Source organism: Fulmarus glacialis, unplaced genomic scaffold (genome assembly GCF_000690835.1).
Source record: "Fulmarus glacialis isolate BGI_N327 unplaced genomic scaffold, ASM69083v1 scaffold9574, whole genome shotgun sequence".
NCBI classification, from domain to species: Eukaryota; Metazoa; Chordata; class Aves; order Procellariiformes; family Procellariidae; genus Fulmarus; species Fulmarus glacialis.
Window position 1 is genome coordinate 1,736 of NW_009208670.1, and position 20,561 is coordinate 22,296.

Here is a 20,561-nt window from a genome sequence, read left to right on the forward strand (position 1 = left end):
CAATGCCACTGCAATTAGCACGCAGATTAAAATGCTGGATGATGATATAGCATAAATGAAGAAAGCCTTCCTTCTCCTATGAAGAAAGGCTGAGAGAGTTGGGGTTATTCAGCCTGGAGAAGAGAAGGCTCTGGGGACAATTTATCGCGGCCTTTCAGTACTTAAAGGGGACTTATAACAAAGATGGGACAGACTTTTTAGCAGGGCCTGTTGTGACAGGACAAGGGGGAATGGTTTTAAACTAAAAGAGGGGAGATTCAGACTAGATATAGGGAAGAAATGTTTTACGATGAGGTGAAACACCGGAGCAGGTTGCCCAGAAGGGTGGTAGGTGCCCCATCCCTGGAAACATTCAAGGTCAGGTTGGACGGGGCTCTGGGCAACCTGATCTAGTTGAAGATGTCCCTGCCCATGGCAGGGGGCTTGGACTAGATGACCTTTAAAGGTCTCTTCCAACCCAAATTGTTCTATTCTATAATTCTAAATCCAGCTTATTTACAAAGAGTAGGCTGAAAAGATAAAAAAGCTGGAACAAAATAACTAGGTATTTCCTGGGATAAAGATAGTGGATATGCGAGATAACGATGAATTTTCTAGAGCTGGGCACAGGGTTTCTGATTCCAAGCCATCTCTTTGCGTCTAGAAGCTGACAACATCTGTTGTGAGGTAGCTTGGGAATTATCAGAAAGTCCAGAGACTCAGAGGGCCAGGGGAAAGTTGAGACTTTTTTTTTTTCCCTACTTTAGTGTGGTAGGAAAAACTGTTTCATTAAAGGCCAGAGCCAAGAAACAGAAGTTGTAGAGAAGAATAAATTGGGTTTGAATGTGGCAATAGATTTTTTTTTTTTAAGTGAGACTTTGTGGCCCAGAAAAATAGTCACTCCTTGGTGTTGGAGATAGAAAACCTGTATTTATGCATAGATGAGTTCAGTATATCCACAGCACAAAAATTCATTGGGGCAGCTTCGTGAAACGCCTCTTGAAACAGCAAGGAGAGAGTTGGGAAAGCAGTTTCAAAAATCAGCTCAGACGACTCTGGTCCCTGTAAGATTCAGCGGTTAAAGTGTAAAAGGATTTGAAATGCTTTTGGGTAGAGTGTACAGCTTAACTGGTTATAATTTAGCCATTTTATTTGACCACAGAGAGAGCTCTGCTCTGTGCTGGATAATTATTAAGACATTAAACACACAACCTTTGTTGTGTATTTAGACATAATGATGATTAGGTCTATCTGGATTGTTCCACTGACTGATTGTTTTGTTGGTGGTTTGTGGGTTGTTTTTTTTTTTTTGCATTGGGACCATAAATATTTTCATGGTGTTATGTAATTATTAAGAGGTACAAAGAGTAATAAAAAATCTTTAAGCTTAGTTAAATACAGAGAAATATATAGAAAAAATCAGAACTTGAATTGGTGTTGAATGGCATTGCTCATTCCGTTTCCATTGAGCTGTGGTAGTTTACTCTGAGCAAGGATCAAAAGTGGTATTTTCATTTAGCTATAAATTCCTATTGTTCCTCTCCAGACTTTCTTTTTTGCTTTTTCTTCCCCTCTCTGTCTAGAACCCCAGCTATTACCTCTGTTGCTATTGATATTAGTCCTGTTTCCAGCAGCAAGAAGATCTGTAAAATTTCAGATTTCATGGGAAATAACCTTGTTGTCTCTGAGCCTGAGTAATTGCTTTCTTCAGGTGATAGGGTAGCACTTGTATTTCCCCCCCCTGCTTCTTATACAACCAAATAAGCGCTTTCAATAATCTTTTTTTTTGATCTGTCCAGGTGGTGTACTTTACAGCTACGTTCCCCTATGTAGTTCTCATCATCCTTCTGATAAGAGGAGTAACTCTACCTGGAGCGGGAGCTGGAATCTGGTATTTCATCACACCAAAGTGGGAGAAGCTAATTGATGCTATGGTGGGCTTATTATTGCACTTAAAACTCTGCTAGGGTGAATAATTCATACAGATTCTTAATGTCTCTTGCAAGCATTTTCTATGTGCAGAGGCAACATTGTCGTCTGTAGAAACGTGTTCTTCATCTTACATGGAGTGTTGTTGCAATGGATGTTTATTTGTGTGCACATAACTTTTTTTTCCATATATTATTATAGATACGGTATTTACTTCACATTTAATATTTCACCTGAATCTCTTGGAGTAGCTGCATTTGGAAAATAGGGAATTAAAAAGGAAGTATAGATTTTCATACACTGGTGTCTGATGGATGCTGCCTTGACTTGAACAAGCACATGAAGCTTTTAATAGGCAACATAATAAACCTATCTGCGTTTCTTGAGAAATGCTCTGAATAGGTGTATTTTACTCATTGAGCCAAGATCGTTCTGCATAATGCATATGAGACATTAGATTAAACAAAATCAAATTATACATCTTAAACTATAAACTAACTCCCCAATAGCATATATACTGACAGAGAATAGCTGTGATCATTATCCTACCTACCTCGTAAGAAACAAGGCTACTTGCTGTGTAGGAGAGGACAGAATTAAGGGACTTGGTACCTGGCTTTGCTCTTTAAGCATTGACTGTGTGAGATGGAGCTTCAGCTCTGCTGCCTCACGCATGATTTCAACTGATTTCTAAAAAGCCATTTGTTGCCAAGGAAACCGGTAAAACATATTCCAAAAATACACATAATAAAATAGATATAAATCCACCCATGGATCATATATTTGTCTGACATGGCACACGAGTGCCTGTGTTGGTCGGTCTTAAGTGTCTTGAAGCAGGAGTCTGGAGACTGAACTGAAGCCTGATCTGAGAGTTACAATTCAGACTCTTTTCCTCGGAAGTTTAAGAGGGATTTCTAGTAACACCTCAGGAAATTTACTGTTTGTTTTTGTTGTTTTTTTTTTTTTCCTAAGAGATTTTTTCCTCTATCAATAGTGGTGTGATATCACACTGATAGATTGATAATTAAAGCTGAAAACAATTTCCTGGATGAATTGTGCACATCTCAATTTCCTCAATATCTCTGCAATAATGGGTATTTTGATGCTTTGGCGATGGGAGTATTAAATCTTTTGCAAACAATACAGAAATTAATTTTGCATTAAATATGAGCATTTTTGGATCCCACATTGTGCAATAAAGGAGGCGAGAACTGTTGCCTTTTGCAAAATGGGGCTGACTGAATACACTAAGTATCTGTATAACCTTGGGTAAGTGTTCGATAATATTCAGGCTTCTGTTTTTATTTTTATTTGCCTTTTTAATATTAATTAAGAGCTGTATATTACGCTCAGCTAGATGAAGGATTGACTGCTTGCTGGCTGGTAGCTTTTAAAGTAGTGTTTCAGTAATATCTTCAAACTGATCAATGTGTGTATAGGTCCGCCTCTATATCTGTGCATGTACATGTATCTCCATTTCTGCACTCTGGACTTGGGTGGAAAATCAGACTTTGTAGGAAAGCTTGTGAATAGAAATACCAACGCTTCGAACATTTTGCGAGTGATAAGTAAGACCACCTCCTTTGAAATTCCAGGCAATTTAGAAGTGTTTTATCTAAATGCATTTAAGGCTTTGAAGAACTTTGTTACAGAATAAGCAATGCTGTTTTGTTGGTGTTTTGGGGGGTTTTTTTGTTTGTTTGTTTCTTTGGGTTTTTTTTTGTTGTTGTGGTTTTTTTTTTTTTTAATAAGAGAGACTTGGTTGAACATGTCTTTTCTTCTGATGGGAGTAAACTGGGCTCTGGTATCTAAATAACCCTAACTTACACTATACTGTTTGATGTACACGTAATGACAGAAATTTACCCTAATTTTAATGTAATCTCATTCATCAAGCAAACTGAGGTTCTTACTTTCATCATGAAGATAAATTACTATTTAGGACCGCTGGTGGATAAACCATCGGCACCCGATGCAGATTTTTCCTCTTGATTCTATGATTCTTTGCTGAATGTAGTTGAACTGAATGTATCAAGCAATACGGTTAAAATATTTGTGCCTTCCGTATACGGCAAAGGTTATATTGTCATTTTATATGGGCTCAACAAGAACAGTACTCCTCATCAAATGGGCACTATGTATTTCGGGACAGGATTTTGCTTTTAAATGTTTTACTGACATCCATTGCTCTAAAGTTCATTTAAACTACTTATGTGTTAATCCTCTAACAGTAACATTTAATGTGTTATTGATCTTTCTAATACTCTTTCCTGAAGCCAATGCTATTTCCTCTCCTGTCTATCTTAGGTTTGGAAGGATGCTGCCACTCAGATTTTCTTCTCCTTATCTGCAGCATGGGGAGGTCTAATTACTCTCTCTTCTTACAACAAATTCCATAATAATTGCTACAGGTATGTGAGAGTGAAACCCATCGGTCTCAGTAAACAGGTCTTCTCTAAAACCAGTCATCTTCCAACTTGCAGAAATCTGGTTTGAAAGACCCTCCTCTTTTCTCCCTCTTTCCTTCTTTTCTCCCTCTTTCCTTCTTTTCTCCCTCTTTTCTTGTGGTTTTTTTTTTTTGTTTTGGTTGTTCGTTTGTTCTGTTTCTTTAATCTTTCTTGGTTTTGTGTATTGTATCTACTCCCCAGGTCCTAATCTACTAGTCTCAAGATGAGCCTTAGGCTTATTATAGTCTGTATTGGCTCTTCATGTTGAGAATCAGCAGGTTTAGGTGGAAAGGCAGTCTGGGAAGCTGTCACCAGCTGTGAGCAGTGGTATGAAACGGTGCCAGTTGGCAGCCTCTGCTGAAGAACCACCCATGTGTGGAATGGGATGCAGTTTGCCATTGTGAGACGTGCATGAGTTTAACACCCGATTTCTATATATGTGATTCCTGTCTCTCCTAAATGCTATTATTTTTTCCAATTACTCTTATTGCAGTTTTACACGTACAAAGTTATTTCAGGTTGTGAAATTTAAAATCACTTTTATTTGAAATCAGTGAATGTTATTTTTACCAGGAAAAAAGTCATTGTTCTGGTGCTATAGTACAGTTTTTCATCGAAAAGCGTGCCAGATAGATGTCTGCAGATGGAAAAAACAAAAGCAAGTGGCATTAGTAGAACACTTCACTGCTATTTTATTGTCTTTAAAGCCAATCTTATTTCTACTGCAGCAAACCTTTACTGATTTCTGCAGTGACGGAGGTGCTGATTGAGGACAGCCAACAGCACGTACAGGGACTGTCCCAAGGGCATGCTTAAAATCTTTCCTGAATCAAGACTTTAAAGCACCACGCTCCTTGGGATTTGAACTCCCAGATCCTATAACTGCTAACTACTGTATACAAAATACTTACCTTTAAAAAGAAACGTGGATCAGGATTTTAAAAAGGAATTTCGAAAACATTTCCTACTAGTGTTCAAAAGTAATTTAATATAATTATCCTAAAATATGCATGAATAACTAACAGTGTTGCGTACTCAGTAACTCCCACCCAGCTATCCTTCGGGTCCTATTTTTGAAAATGCTTGTCCTGGGCTTTGATTTTTTTGCTGATGAATGAATACACTCAGAATATCAGGGCAAAAAATGGCAGAAGCATCACACTATCCTTCTGCATTAATTTAGCAATGTTTTGTGGAGTTTGGAGAATGTTAATGGAAATTTTGAATGAAATATATGGTAACGAAGTATAAAAATCTTGCAGATCTAATACTAAATACATGCTTTACCTATGTTAGAGAGGGATATGGGAGACTGAAGCAGAAATAATTAGAAAAGCTTAGTTACTTCTAATCTTTTTAATTTTACAACACATCTTGAGTACAGAAATGCAGCATGACTATTTTCTCTTTCAATTTTTGTATTCATTACATCCTAATACTGCAGATAAAATTGTAGTTTTCAGTTACATATTCATTTTAAACATCATTAAATAATCTATAATTGCAGTAAATTTACATAAATTAACTTCATAATGTATACCAAAAAATATTTTACTTAAAACTTATTTGGGTTTTGCAAGAAGATTAACACGTGATCATTCCAAACAGAGCATGGTCATTTTTTCTGTAGACCTGAAGAATTAATCTAATCATTCCTGTTAAGAGATGCTCTGTTAGAGATTCCAGAAGTTTGCCAGCTCAGTGAGGTTCTTGACAGCTTTTCAGGTTGTATTTCCTTCTGTTCCTGACAAACAAATAGCAGTAGGAATAAGTAATTGTAACCAACTTAAAAAACCCAACAAACACTTAAAGTGAGTGACTTGTTTGTTCCTAAGTTGCAGTAGTTTAAGGGGAAGTCTTCTGGACATACATATCGTGAAGACAAAATAAAAATCCTATCAAGAATATAATAATTATGGATGGGGATCATGAGGGCTGGTTTCCTGTCAAGTCACATGTACTTACTGAGTATAGTATGACACTCAGGTATGGATTTCTTGAGATTCCCTTAACACCACCACCACCAACGGAAAATTGTACCAGGGAATCCTCTACAGATGGACAGGCGTTTAAGTGAGTGCTGCAAGGTACAGCAAGCTTAACCCTGAAATTTTGTGTATAAATACAAGAAAGATACAGGACAAAGATCATCTTACCTGTATGGTGGTGGTTAGTCCATATGTAATATCGTGAGCAGATATCCACATCAGGCGAAGAGTAAAACATTGCGTTACAAATCATGTCATCATTGCTACCTTCTTCGGAGAGGCCAAGAGCAGAAGTGCTTATCCTCCTGCCTGTGGCTTCTTATATGGCACGTGGGTGATGGAAACTTGCACAGCTGATTACTGGCGGTGGTGTGAAGACTTCTGTCATCTCTGATCAACATCATACGTACCTGATCAGTGTAAAAGTGTACCTTCATCAGCGTTCCCACAGGACGTGTGTGCTTGTGAGAGAGTCCTGAAATGTGTACAAAACCTTCCCTGCGTGTATTGCAACAAGGTGACATGGCTTCTTGTTTTTTCTTTTCAGGGACACATTGATAGTCACATGTACCAACAGTGCCACAAGTATATTTGCAGGCTTTGTCATCTTCTCAGTTATTGGCTTCATGGCAAACGAGCTCAAAGTGAATATTGAAGCTGTGGCAGACCAAGGTAGGGTACACTGCCATTTTGTTACTTAGACAGGCACCTGGTGGGACCTTCAGCGCTATCATTAATGATGGCATTGACATTGGAGGTGGGGATAATGGCTTCAAACTGGAGTGGGTTAGTAAAACACTTGTAGGCATTTCTGTATGGGAGAAGGTACACTGGGAAGTATACTGGGAAGTCAAGATATTGCTTGAAACCTCCTTATCGCTCGTTAGGTAAGAGAAGGAAACAAGCTGAGACTCATTTCAAATCTTTATGTAAATGACTGTTGGGGGGGTAGGGTGAGATGTCTCCTTCACGCACTCTGAGCGGTGACTGGTCTTCTCCTTTGTCCCTGCTGCTGTTTGTCAAATCCTCTGCAAGGTGAAAGGTGTCCCCAGGGGTGGGAATCTGGGATGAGAGGACAGTGGGCTTCGCGATGTGGGGGTCGGAGAAATATGCTGTGAGAGGTGGATTGAGCTTCTGAACTGGGGGGGGCAAGGAGCTGCCTCCGTGGGGGAGTAAAAGATTTCTGAAGAAGTGATTAGAAGATCTTGGTTAGTGAAGCGAGATGGTTACAAACGGGGATCTGAAAGGTCTTCATTGGTAGAGCTGAATGTGAGTGAGAATAGTGTGACTGATGGAAGAATTGGTGCTGTCGTGTATGATTTGGTGTGAAGTAGTGGGAGATAGGAAGCTTTTGGGGTAAGAATCTGAGAAGTTTAAAGGAATGTAAAAATCTGATGGGATTATAGAGGGATAATTGTTACCTTAGTCTAGTCCTACATTTCCCGTGCGATGTGCAGCACTGTGCCTCTACGCCAACCAACCTCCAGGTCTTCAAGATCATTTTGAACTGTGTTAAAAAGACAAATTTTTAATAACCTTGTAATAACTTGTATATGTATTTATGATTCCCCCGCGGTAGCTATTTCTGTGAGCACGTGAGGGTGCTAAGTGAGTTGTATTACCTTTCAGCACAGATACAGTCCTTTCCAAGCACTGAAGAAAAGTGATTAATAGCTTCTCCGTGAGCCATGGGGATGGTTCCCAATGTTATCCCCCCAAACCCACAATAGCACAGAGGAAGAGGAGGCTCTGAATGGGAAAAGGACAGCAGAGTTAAAAAAAAAATGAATGTTGCATACTCATGGCTTCTATACGTGATGTGTCTCACTGTCTGCATTAATGTGAAGACACTAAACGTTTTTCTGGCAGGTTTGTTGTGTGGATAAATTCAATGCCACAAGGTGCTCCATGTAGCCTGAGGTACCTGACTGACTGAGCATCGTGACTCAGAAATTGTAGCAGTGAGTTGACAATAGGGAATAGAAATCAAGACAACTTTCCATAGTTTCTGTACAGTAATATTCATAGGTCATTCTGGACAACTTAGGTATGAAGGTTAATCTGCATTTAACAATGTTGTGGAAGCTAAATGGAAAACAGACAGCATGAGCTGGGGAGACAGAAATCCTGTAGTTGTAGGAACAAGAGCTGGTGAAGCAGATGAAACGTTATTTTTTCTTGAAAAATAGCTTTTCTCAGAACTCTAATGTTTCTGATCGTTTATTAGAAACAAGCTACTAGAATTGAAAGGAGGAGAACAGAAGAGGGAACAAGATCTTGCTGCTGGTTAAGAGGTTAAAAAAAAGAAAAGGCTTTTAGTTTCCTTTTGCCTATTCCTTCTCTGTAAACTGAAACATGGATAATCCCACCGAATTTGCAGCACTTCTGACCTCAGCGAGATGCAAATAAGGGTGCTGGGTCACATTCAGTTTCTGCAGCTCCTTTGGTACATGGCAGCCCAGATGTTGAGGTGAGGGGAAGCTTGTGAGCTGCAGTTCAGTCACAGGGAGTGAGTTAGTCTGGGGCTTGCACCAGTTGGCCTGTGGTGGGATGGGCTGCAGATTGAGCTGGAGGGTCTGAGAGGAGAATTTCATAGGATGGTCAGCCAGCAAACTGTTTCTAGATAGCAAGTAGAATCATAGAGTGGTTTGGGTTGGAAGGGACCATTAGAGGTCATCTAGTCCAACCCCCCTGCCATGGGCAGGGACATCTTCAACTAGAGCAGGTTGCTCAGAGCCCCGTCCAACCTGACCTTGAATGTTCCCAGGGCTGGGGCATCTACCACCTCTCTGGGCAACTTGTGCCAGGGTTTCACCACCCTCATTGCAAAAAATCTCTTCCTCATATCTACTCTGAATCTACCCTCTTTTAGTTTAAAACCATTTCCTCTTGCCCTATTGCTACAGGCCCTGCTAAAAAGTCTGTCCCCATCTTTGTTATAAGCCCCCTTTAAGTACTGGAAGGCTGCAATCAGGTCCCCCTGGAGCCTTCTCTTCTCCAGGCTGAACAACCCCAACTCTCTCAGCCTTTCTTCACAGGAGAGGCGTTCCATCCCCCTGATCATTTCTGTGGCCTCCTCTGGACCCGCTCCAACAGGTCCATGTCTTGGTCCATGTGAAGTAGTAGGAGATACTGCACTTGCAAGCTAATGTAATATCAATTCAGTCTTCAGTGCCTTGTCTCTTCTTTTTGGTCTGCCATTCAGCTAAGCGGGAACAGAAAAGTTTCATTCTCATCCCTGTTTTCTGGCTGGATTAGACCACTATGTTTGAAAAACTCTGTTTGAGGCCAGATGTTTTAGGAGTAACGTTTCCGTTAATCTCTTTATTTTAGACTTTACCTCCATCCTGAAACAAACAAACAAACAAAACCAACCCCCAAATCTAAACCAGACTGTACTCACCAAAATGATTTGTAAGGAGTTAGAGTCGAAGAAGCCGTGCTTGAGTGAAGCTGCAGCAGAAGCTACCCAGGGATGGACAGAGCGGGGACGGAGAGACAGAGCTGCTAGCAGTGGTGGAGGAAACACTTGGTTCGGCTGGTTCATCTCCCTGGAGGTGGCAAAATATTTAGCGCAGGGGACGGCAAACCCTTTTCTGTTGGGTGCTTGTTGGTGATCTTTGAGTGAGCGACTGGTCACAGGCTGGAGCTCTCTGTTCCCAGCTGTTTGAGCAGCTGTGCCAGGGGATGTGAAAAAAAACTGTCATGAGAATCTTATTGTAGGGCTGTCAGTGCATTTGTAAGAGCCCGTTTAGGCCATCTAAAAATACTTCCCAAGGGTGAGACTTCACTGTTCTCTATGATGGGGGAAACACAGTTTAGTCCCATACGAGAAGACGACTGTACGGTAAGAAGAGAGTGAAGATTAGGGATAACTGCAGACTGAGTTAGCACAGTGAATTAACAGAATTAAAAAGCAGACTCAGCGAGTGGGGAAAAGAGCCAGCCCTTGTCCCTGCCTACCTTTTATTATTCTAAAGTTGTGTTTCTTTTTGCAGCGAAGGAGAAAACAGCAAAAATTATTACGATCTCCCTTCAGGTTTTTCAAACCTTGAATGAAGTTGTTAAGGGAAATGGGAAGGGATTTTTTTTTTTTTCACCCTCCTAAAATATAAATCTGAAACACATAGTATTTTTCTCATTTAGAGTCTTCCTTTCAGGAAAAACTCATATACCTGATGAACAAATAAAGCACTTTTCACTGAGGGAAAGACAGGACAACCTATTTTCATTCTACTCTCGCGGTTTGATTAAGAACATAATGCAGTTGAAAAATTTTAGTAATTTAAAATGAAAGTTCAAGGTCGTTTGACTTTTTTTGTTTCAACACATATAAAACCTTTGGAATTTTCCTGGCTTTAACAGTCTTTTAGAAAGAGTTCATACCCACTTAAGTCTCTGAAGATGGAGAGGATGGGAGCCAGCCTCCCTGTGACTCTTCACCTGTGGTGGGATGCTACCAGGCACGTGGTCTCTTGGAGAGTTATGAGGGGCCGCGATGGAGAGATGTATGTACAGTTTCATATTCTGTAATTAAACTTCTCCTGAAAGTGTGATTAACGGGAACTCATTATTCCGAGACTTAATTAAACTTCTACATGCAGGAAGCTAGTGCAAACAGAGCCCTTAGCTCTAATAGTCAAGAAGAAATCTTTACTCGAGAGATGAAAGAACGTGTTCGTGAATACATACCAGTTCTACATGCACCTTCCTATTCCAAAAAGCCATTTTTCTGCAGCACATTTTAAAGGCAGCAACACTTACTGAGTCATGCACAGTGGTGTGGGGTTTTTTTTTGTTTGTTTTTTTTTTTTTTCTGTTATTAACTCTTGTATTTGTCTTTTGTTCAGAAGGAACTCCAAACACGTCACAAGTTGCCTGTGGAGATTATTTCACATGCTGCTAAAACGGTGTTTTTCTCAGTACGTGAGAAAGCAACAGTTCTCTCTCGAACAGAAACAGCGTGGGGAGCTGTAGGAAATGGGATGCAATAATCTAGATTAGAAATAGCCAGGACGGAGCGAGTAGGAGCCCCTTCTTGTGGCATGGGTCATGGCACCGGTACAACTTGGCTCTCATTTGTATCTCGCCTGACAGAAAACATCCTTCAGAGCGTTTGAAGTGGGCGCTCCTTTCGCTGGGATAAGTAGAGAAGAAGTGCCATCTACTGTAATGCTGCCACCACACTCCTGCAGCCTCTTCTCCCAGGCAAATATAAGCATACTTGTAAAAATTTTTTTTCTTTACAGACAATAAAAATTATAGCCCAAGATACCAAACCAACAGAGAAAGGAAAATTCCTGGTTAAAGCTTTAAAAGACCCTATTCCTTATTTTTTTCTGCTGTGCATTATTTCAGAATTTCTTGTGGATTTTTTTAGATTCACGGTAGTTATTGCCTTGTGGCTGGTATCAGCTCTGTGCATCTGTTATGTTCTCGCCTTCTCATTTGGTTGTGTGCTGATGAGTTAAAGAAGAGTATTTTCTTTTCCGTTTGTACTTGCAGTACTGCGGTGTGGGTGATCGCTGGGTTGATCTAAGGCTGGGTTGCTAATTGGCAGGAACAGTGGTAGGAATTTGATCACAGAGCAGGAAAGAAGCATAGCTGCAGTACATGATTTTTGTTTATTTTTCATGTTTGGATCAGCATATCAGTATACTGGTTAAATATGTATTCTTTAGCTTGGAAAGTAGGAGCATATGAGTGTTTTGAACCTTACAGCCAAAATAGAAATTAGAAAATGTGAGGCTAAATTCTGCAATGGTTAAATCTTTCTGTAAATAGGAGAGACTGAATCGGAGCTTTTTTACTTTTATCAAGTGAAGTAATATTGTATTAGACTTTGAAACGTGACTCTTCACGTCTCCCTCTTTTCCATTCAGTCAACAAAGTTAATGCGATGCAAGATATCACAGCCTTTATTTTTCTCATTTCTAGGTCCTGGAATTGCTTTCGTGGTTTACCCAGAAGCCTTAACGAGGCTTCCCCTCTCTCCGTTCTGGGCTATCATATTCTTTTTGATGCTTCTGACACTTGGATTGGACACTATGGTAAACTGCTTTTGTATCCCATTCTTTTCCTCTTGCTTTTCCTATTTATTGGTTTGGAGGACCATGAGATTAATCGCTATTTTCCATGTGGTCAGTGAACCGTTTTCCAAAAAGAGGAATGAAGTAAGGCTGTCAATGCTGAAATCATTTGGGTGAAGCTTTGGCCTTGACATCTGAGCATTTAACACCTAGGATTTGAAATACTCTCTCTCATATTCCATTATATCCAGTTGGACCACTTCGTGTACATTCTGTGTGCTGAAATGAATCCTTTTATTTTGTCTTTCAGTTTGCCACTATCGAGACTATCGTGACCTCCGTTTCGGATGAGTTCCCCAAATACTTACGTACGCACAAGGCACTGTTCACTCTTGGGTGCTGCATCTCCTTTTTCATCATGGGATTTCCTATGATCACTCAGGTAATAATATTGTCGTTGAGCATCGCTGTCTGTCCCCAACCCCCCTCTGGTGGCCGTTCTCCTCCTGCGCAAGTTGCAAAAGGTTAAGCTGAATTCTGCCGCCTGCGCGAAGCCACCGGGTGAGGCTGAAAGCCTTTTTTTTTTTTTTTTTTTTTAATGGATGCTCTGTCTGAGATACCTTTAAAAGACTTTGCTGTTCAAGTCTTTCTGAGAATCAGACTTCTAAAATTTACCCCTAGCCAAACATCTCCAAAGTACTCATGTAAGTTAGGTATTCATTTCAAAAAGAAGTTTGTATGTCATGTAAACGTGCACACCAGTTTTGGGTGCCTTCCTTCCCAGATTAGATATACACCGATAGTCTTAGCAAACTGTGGAGTTAATAATGAAATTCTCATCTATCGTTGATAGTCTTCAGCGTCTTTTGTTCACTAATTCCTCCAGCATTATAATCTCTCAGCAATTTCAAGAGGAGGTGCACAAATCTATCTTATTATTTATCCTTTTTCCCCCCTTTTTCTTTCTTTCCCCTCGCCTCATCACCTAGCAGCCCAACTTTGCTGTTCCAAAGCCTAGGATAGATTCGGTCCTTCCTTCCCTTGAATTACACTGCTTAACCTCTGCCCTGAAGATAGGGCATTATATCCTTTCCAAAGAGATGACCTGGGCTCGCTATTACAGTATTCCTGGTTTCAAAGGTGGTTTTGCTTTTGACGTAGTATTAAAGGGTTAGAGACACTGCTGGTGGAAGGTCTCGTTGCAGTTCAGTCCTTAGTCTGAAAGGACTGAAACCAATGTCTTCCCGAGGTGTGTTAGCTACCAGACTCAGGTGTACCCTCTGCTTTTTTCTCGTTGGATTTGGTGTTCATTCAGCCACAAGGAAGAAACTATAGTGTGGCTTGAGCCTGTGTCCGGTCAATGTTTGGATGCTTACTTGGGATGGAGAGTCCTGGGTCCTGCTCCTGTCCTGCCTTAGCGCCAGTTAGAGTTGTGGCAGGTATGAAAAGAGAGACCAGCTATGTGCCACAAGTAATGGCTATTTTCTCCGTTTTTCTTTAGGGTGGAATGTATATGTTACAGCTTGTGGACACTTACGCAGCTTCTTATTCTCTGGTCATCATTGCCATCTTCGAACTTGTTGGAGTTTCCTATATATATGGTAAGAAAAAAACCCGTTATTGGACAGCCTATGTCAAAGTAACATTTTAGCATATGGTAAAGTAGCTGGTAACATGAAATTCTTAAGGAAAGGAGTAATACTTTATTTTAGTTTTTTTTTTAATAAAAAGCCTCAGGATTTCCTTATTTTGAACAGAAGCATAATGAGACTTCATTACTACAGGATTCCTTTAAATATATTTATTCAAAAGACTTTCATATAGTCTAATGTCCCTTTTCCACCAGTAGCTTAAAGCCAATGCTTAGAGATGAGTGTAAGAATAGTCCAAGCATTTCGTGACACTTCTCCAGGGGCTCTTTCACACTGCAACAGTTTTAGGCTCAGAGACTTCCTGAGCCAGAGGTGGTATCTTTGCATTTAATAACTTTTGAAGGATTTATTTTTCATGTACACATCCAGCCTTCCCTTTAAGCCATCTGTAACACAGAATCAAGACTGCAGCTGCTCAGAGTGATTAATTAACACCAGTTACATTGATCCATGTTGACGTACATTAAATTATGAGGAAGATCCTCAGCCAGTATAAAGCGGTGCAATTACCTTGATGCTACTGTAGCTACGTCAGTTGATACCAGCTGGTGATTTGCTCCCAGACTTGTCCAGGAGATTGATTCTTGGCAATGTGTAATCTCAGATGGTTAAAGTAGGCAATGTGAAGATCTCCCTGCATAACAGATGATTAATTTATGTCTGGAGCGTGGTGGTGCCGCTTAAGACCTGTCTTCAAAAGCAAAGGAAGATCTGAATCTCAGTGTTAAAGATAAGGCTGTTTCCTTGTTGCTATGGACAGGAATGAATAATATGTTTTCCATCAGCTAGACATAAACAATCCCGAGATGTTCTGCTGAAGGTGCATGTTAGCAGCATGATCTTGGGCTCTAGTCCTGTGCACTGGTTACTTAGATCTACCTACATTGTGGGGTCCACTCTGTGCAATATAAATGCGTTCAAAAATTGTACGTAATTCAAAACATGCAGAATTTGTTGCTCTTGCTTGAGAAATGAAAGTTATAGGCAGGACAGGGAATCAACCCTTCCTTGTTTTCTCTAATTTCATGGAAATACAGAAGTGTATTTTATCTCCGCTGACATCTCATCCAGTGAGCAGGCTTGAGTGGTTTGTCAGATCTGACCTAATGAGGAAATGTTACAGAATACAATGGAAAAAGTTAAAACACCAAGAGAAAAGTTGATTTAGACCGATTGTGTTTTGATGGATCAAAATGCTCGTTGTTTTTTATGTCCCTGAAATGTAAGTATTTTAATTAGAGTTGGTTTAGAAGTGTAATCTCTGTGAGTGAAATGATATTGGTAACTGCTATCAGCTGTACATTCAACCGGTGTTCTCGAAGGACCTGAGCGTAATGCTTTGAGATAGCTCCTGAAGTCGAAAGACGGATTTGGGGGATTATTGAGCAGAACTCCTGGTTTGAAAATCAATGCTGGCAAGTTGTGCCATTGCTCTGTGCTTCAGTTTCCATGAAGACGTGGAAGGTTTGCCCATTCCCTCCCCCCCGTTACCACCAGGGTTAGCATTTACCCGCTCCTGTGGCAACACCACGGGGTACCTGTCATCTGAGACATTAGCGTCTGGTTATCGTGCTGACCAATTTCCCAACTTCCCTAAAATCAATACAATTCCATAAGAGATGGTGAGTGGGAATGCTCAAGAAGAGTATAAGGGTTTATTGGGGTTTTTTCCCTTCTTCCTCCTCCTCTGTTTGCTAGGAGCATGCCTGAAGAACGCTGTGCTGAAGCACTAGACGTTGTCACTCTTCCAGCAGTACCTACGGCATCACCCGGTCTGTGCCAAAAAGATTGCCCCCTTTAAAGCCATCGCCATCATTGTACAAGATAAAAATTCCTTGCTTAGAATATTTTTAAATAACCCCAAAACTACTTAAATCTGTAGAATTTCTTTGTTCTGTATGTTTTCAAATAAGGATGGAAGTAAATAGGGAGCAAATACTGGCTCTGTTCCTCCTCTGAACACTGTGTGGCAGAAGCACGACAAACCTGCCTTTGTGGAACAACATGTTACTAGGCTGGTCAGCAAAATTGCTCTGGTTAGTGCCTGCTTTGCCCAACAAATTCAGTATCCCTTAAAACACTAACGTTTATGCAAAACATAAAATAATACAGAAATAGTTATAGCACTGCAAAGAAGGACTTGAATAAAGAACTTTTTTTTTAGGTACCTATTACTTTAATGTAATCAGACTTGGAAAAGATCTGCCGATTACAAATCATTCTTTCCGTGCTTTCTGTACCAACTGATTGTTAATCAACAGATGTAGTAAAGCCTTTGATATAAACAATTTCAAAGATTATTCCCTGGAATTAACCTTTTGCTAGACTAAAGAGCTTCCAGTTTTTTAGCACGAAAAAAGAAAGATTTACTTTACAATCATTATCTGCTTGACTAATGTATCATAGCTACTTCTGTTGCATTAAAGCTACTTTTCTAAGGACTGTTCATAGGAATACAGCTTGTATATTTGTGATTTGCATGTTGTAAATACCAGTGAAGCCGCTGCTTTTGTTATATTCCTTCAAGCAGTGCTTAAAATTGGCATAATATATTTTCAAGCTCTGACAATTGCCGTTTCACACTCCACTGACACCTTTCTCTCTATGCCTGTACTCTTCATAGCAAGCAGGTTGGCACAACTGCAGGTGCTTTTATGATGAAATAAATCTGTCTTTAGTTCTTGTTACATGTTCTGCTTGCTGAGCTTGTTGAGATTTTTAAATTAAAGAGAGGCACACCTGGTTATTTCCTTGCAATCATTTATTTTTCAGCAGAGTCAGTGCTACGTAATCCAGTCAAATGCTGTTTTTTATTTCACATGCTGGTATAGATGTTTATTCTCCAGTTGTTAGATTATGATGCATAATTGGTAAAGAATAGCTTAGAGCTGCGAGTATTAATTCAATCATCAGCATAATTCTCACTGTTGCATTTTGTAACGTGGAGCTAAATACAAAGATCCTTGTGCTTGAGCGAAACACTGTTGGAAACTGAAAATGTATGACCCTAACTTCACTCCTGCTCCTTCTAGATTTGTTTTTTGACAGTCTGTTGTTGGGAAGGTTTGTCGTCAGAGCGAGTGGTAACTGCTGCAGTGTATTTGTAGAAAGCGTTAGTAATTTTGAACATTTTACCTGCAGCAGAATATTGAAGTAGCTGTCTGTCTCGGTTTGCATTCTCCTTTTTAATGGATTTTTTATCTGCAGCACTTAGGAATACATCATCCTACTTTAGAGAGTGGAAATTGAGATATGGAATATCATGTATTGTTTGTTTCCCAAAGTTATTCAGCAGGCCTGACTGATCTGAGAGGGAGACGAGATATACTGAGATTTAATCGGCTTTCTGTTAACTAAAGCATCCTTTGCGTTTTTCTGTGGAACTTGACAAACCTATTTTCAGTCTTTCACCAGGAAAGAGATGAGTACTGTGTAATTCCTGTATCTGTTTACATGCATTTGACTCCTGAACTGCTAATATTTAAAAGTGCCTGAAGCTGTGAATATCTACTGACGATTCCAGGAAGGAAATAAAGTTTTTAATCAGAGTTTCAAACAAATCTGTGCAGATTTGCATGAAGCTTGCATGAATTTTGGAGGCAGAAGCCCCTGGTAACTATCCAGTTAGGTATAACTCCTTTGCAGCAGCAAGTGTGGCTGAAGTAGAGACACTCAGACGAGCTTAAAACTTTGGGGAAAGACCCTTCAGCCCGCACCTTGTGCTGCTGCGGCTAGTTTAAAACTAGTTTTGTTCCCACCATAGCGCGCTGCAGGGATGACCGCTGTGTGAGCATCTCCCAAGCAGCTCGCTGCAGATGGTGCGCTGAACTCTAATAAGCAGGTAAATAAAACACAGGGGGAAATTGTTCAGTTGCAGCAAAGATCTCCTTTCGGGTCCGTAACACAGTGACCCTGGGGGTTGCGGTCAGTCCAGGCATACAAAGCTCTATTACGAAATGGAGAAGCACATGACGGGTGCTGAAGTACGGTGATTCCATGGGTTGTAAAAATTACATGTATTTTACAGAGAAGAGGCTTTCTGAAGAAGAGCGTTTGCTATAGTCTGTGGAAAAGAGAAAAAGAGGGGGAGAAATTACAGTTACAGGAAAAAAATGTGACATCTGTGTCACCTTGGGTTAGTTTTCTAAGCTCACATCCGCTGCAGGTTATACTTTTCTCCTCCCCTAAATACAGTTCTTGCAATACCATCTTCTTGTTTAATAGGTGAATTTTTCTTCTCTATCTCTTATCATAACACAGTTTTTTAGCTTTTCCCTGCCATGCTGTCTGCCTGGACTGGCTCGCTCTGGGCTGACCCTCTGAGCGGGGCCTTTGGGGCTGCCCTAGTCTCATCTAGCCCTGCCGCTTCCTTAGAGGTGCGTCAGAAGACACTGAATAATGAACCGTTGCTATATTTTACCTTCTTAATTCTTGGAACAGTCAGGTGGATAGATTTATTTCTCCTTGATATCATCAGAAAGGCTTCAAAATTAGATGGATCAAGCCTGGGGATTATATCCCTCCTCACATTCAGCAGCTGCAGTGGCTGGCCATAAGGGCGATAAGAACATAAAGCAGTTTATTACTTTTGTTCCAAGCATTTCTTCCTGTACTCAATGACTTCTCTCCGATATTTAAGCTCCATCCCTGTCCCCACATCATAAAAGTTAGACTAAATGCTGTAGAATAATGCTTTGTAAAATTTAAATGACAGAGACGAACACCTGCTTTATTAGATAAAATCGGCCCAAATTTGAAATGTTTGTGTGGCAGTTCTTCACTCTGAGGGTGGTGAGGCACGGGAACAGGTTGCCCAGATTTGCCCCATCCCTGGAAGTGTCCAAGACCAGGTTGGATGGGGCTTTGAGCAACCTGGTCTAGTGGAAGGTGTCCCTGCCCATGGCACGGGGGTTGGAAGGAGATGATCTCTAAAGTCCCTTCCAACCCAAACCATTTATGATTCTATGGCAGATGAGCTCAGCCTTGGGCCCCAGACCTCCCTCTTCTTATCGTCATTAGAGAAGCTGGAACAAATTTCAGTTTTGTTTTTATTACTTTTGGATAAATTACTAATAGCTGTACCGAGTAGGGGCCATTTACCTAAACAGCTCTGCAGAGCAAGGCTGAAAAGCAGAGCGGCTTTTCTCAGATGGGCAATAGCAGCCGCTGGGCCAGCACACTTTTTCCAGTCGCATGGCATGGCCAGGGAGATACCTGCAGAGACGACTGAAATACTGTTTTCCGATCTTGCGTGTTTTACTAATTCAAGTAACTTTATAGATGCAATCAATACAATAAGCTGAAGAATTACCATGTCAGTCGCTCTGTTTGTTCAAACAACATTGGATATAATTTAAAATATTTACAGGTGCTCTCTAATATTTCTAAGTATTGCTTACATATCAGTTATCAAAGATAACAGGACATTATCAGCTTCAATGCTAAGTGATACAGTTGTACCCCAGTCACGTAGTAGGTATAGAGAAGCTCGGATACCGTCTATGCTGAAACAGGTATACAGATATTAAGAAGGTGGTTCTTCACAGTGAAATATAACAAGTATACACATAATTGCAGCTAACCAGTACGTGCTATTCATGCTTTAACCCAAAACATGCTGAACACTTAAGCTCTATGTAAAAGCTCAATTTTGCTTTAATCCTTAGGAAGTAAATATTTTCATAGGATAGTTCCCACCATAACAGTCTCATTTTTTACTGTGTGGTTAGATCCTCCATCGACATTTTCAACCAACAAGTCAGAGTTTGTTTTTGTAATTAGACACAAGGGAGGTCACAAGAGCTATGTTGCAAATTGCAGCTGGTTTCTTTCACACCTAATTGCATTTACATTTGCTATTTACAGGGTTGCAAAGATTTTGTGAAGACATAGAAATGATGATTGGATTCCAGCCAAGTAAATTCTGGAGAGTCTGTTGGGCATTTGTGACCCCAACTATTTTAACAGTAAGCAAAAATGTTTTTAATGTCTTCTCCAAAGAGTTTTGGTATTGTTTCTTCATCATTCATGATGTTTCTGAACAGTAGTAATTAGATCTTGGATGCAAATACCTAGACACACATACACGTGAGTGTACATGTGTTCTAGCATGTGTGTGTAGTAGACAAAACAGAGCATAAGTAATGGTATTTTTGGTAGAGAGGGATGGTGAGGCTCCACATACTGCTATGGTAGCCTTTCCCCATACCATCGCATAGCAGCATTTTTGATTATTGTATACATATGTGTGTGTGTAATATATATGTACGTACATATACCCATAGAGAGGGAGAGGAAATTACATGATCCTCCTGTCTGTTCTCAGGTTAAGCTAGGGAAAAGCCATTTCATTGAGTCATAAACTAATCTAAGAGACATGCTTTGGAAAGGCTTATGTGGAAATTTGAGTGACAAAGTTTTAGCTGCAAAGACGGAGATATTTTTGCAAAGGTCGAAAGAGTTATGTTCTTGATAACAAATATAAATCCCTTCAGTTCCCCCCCCCAAAAAAAAAGGAAAAAAAAGGGAAAAAAA

At 40.2% G+C, this 20,561-nt stretch overlaps 1 protein-coding gene across 1 annotated transcript in view; it reads left to right on the forward strand.

Moving 5' to 3' along the window:
- SLC6A5 (solute carrier family 6 (neurotransmitter transporter), member 5) overlaps nt 1–19,993 on the forward strand; it is a gene marked incomplete at both ends in the record, with an annotated part of 21,449 nt that extends 1,456 nt beyond the window's left edge. The window contains 7 exons of the mRNA XM_009576567.1: nt 1,779–1,913; nt 4,219–4,322; nt 6,894–7,018; nt 12,284–12,396; nt 12,686–12,817; nt 13,877–13,976; nt 19,893–19,993. Of these exons, the coding sequence (XP_009574862.1) occupies nt 1,779–1,913; nt 4,219–4,322; nt 6,894–7,018; nt 12,284–12,396; nt 12,686–12,817; nt 13,877–13,976; nt 19,893–19,993 (810 nt within the window). The remainder of the gene's footprint in view (nt 1–1,778; nt 1,914–4,218; nt 4,323–6,893; nt 7,019–12,283; nt 12,397–12,685; nt 12,818–13,876; nt 13,977–19,892) is intronic.
- Between the last annotated feature and the right edge of the window lie 568 nt (nt 19,994–20,561).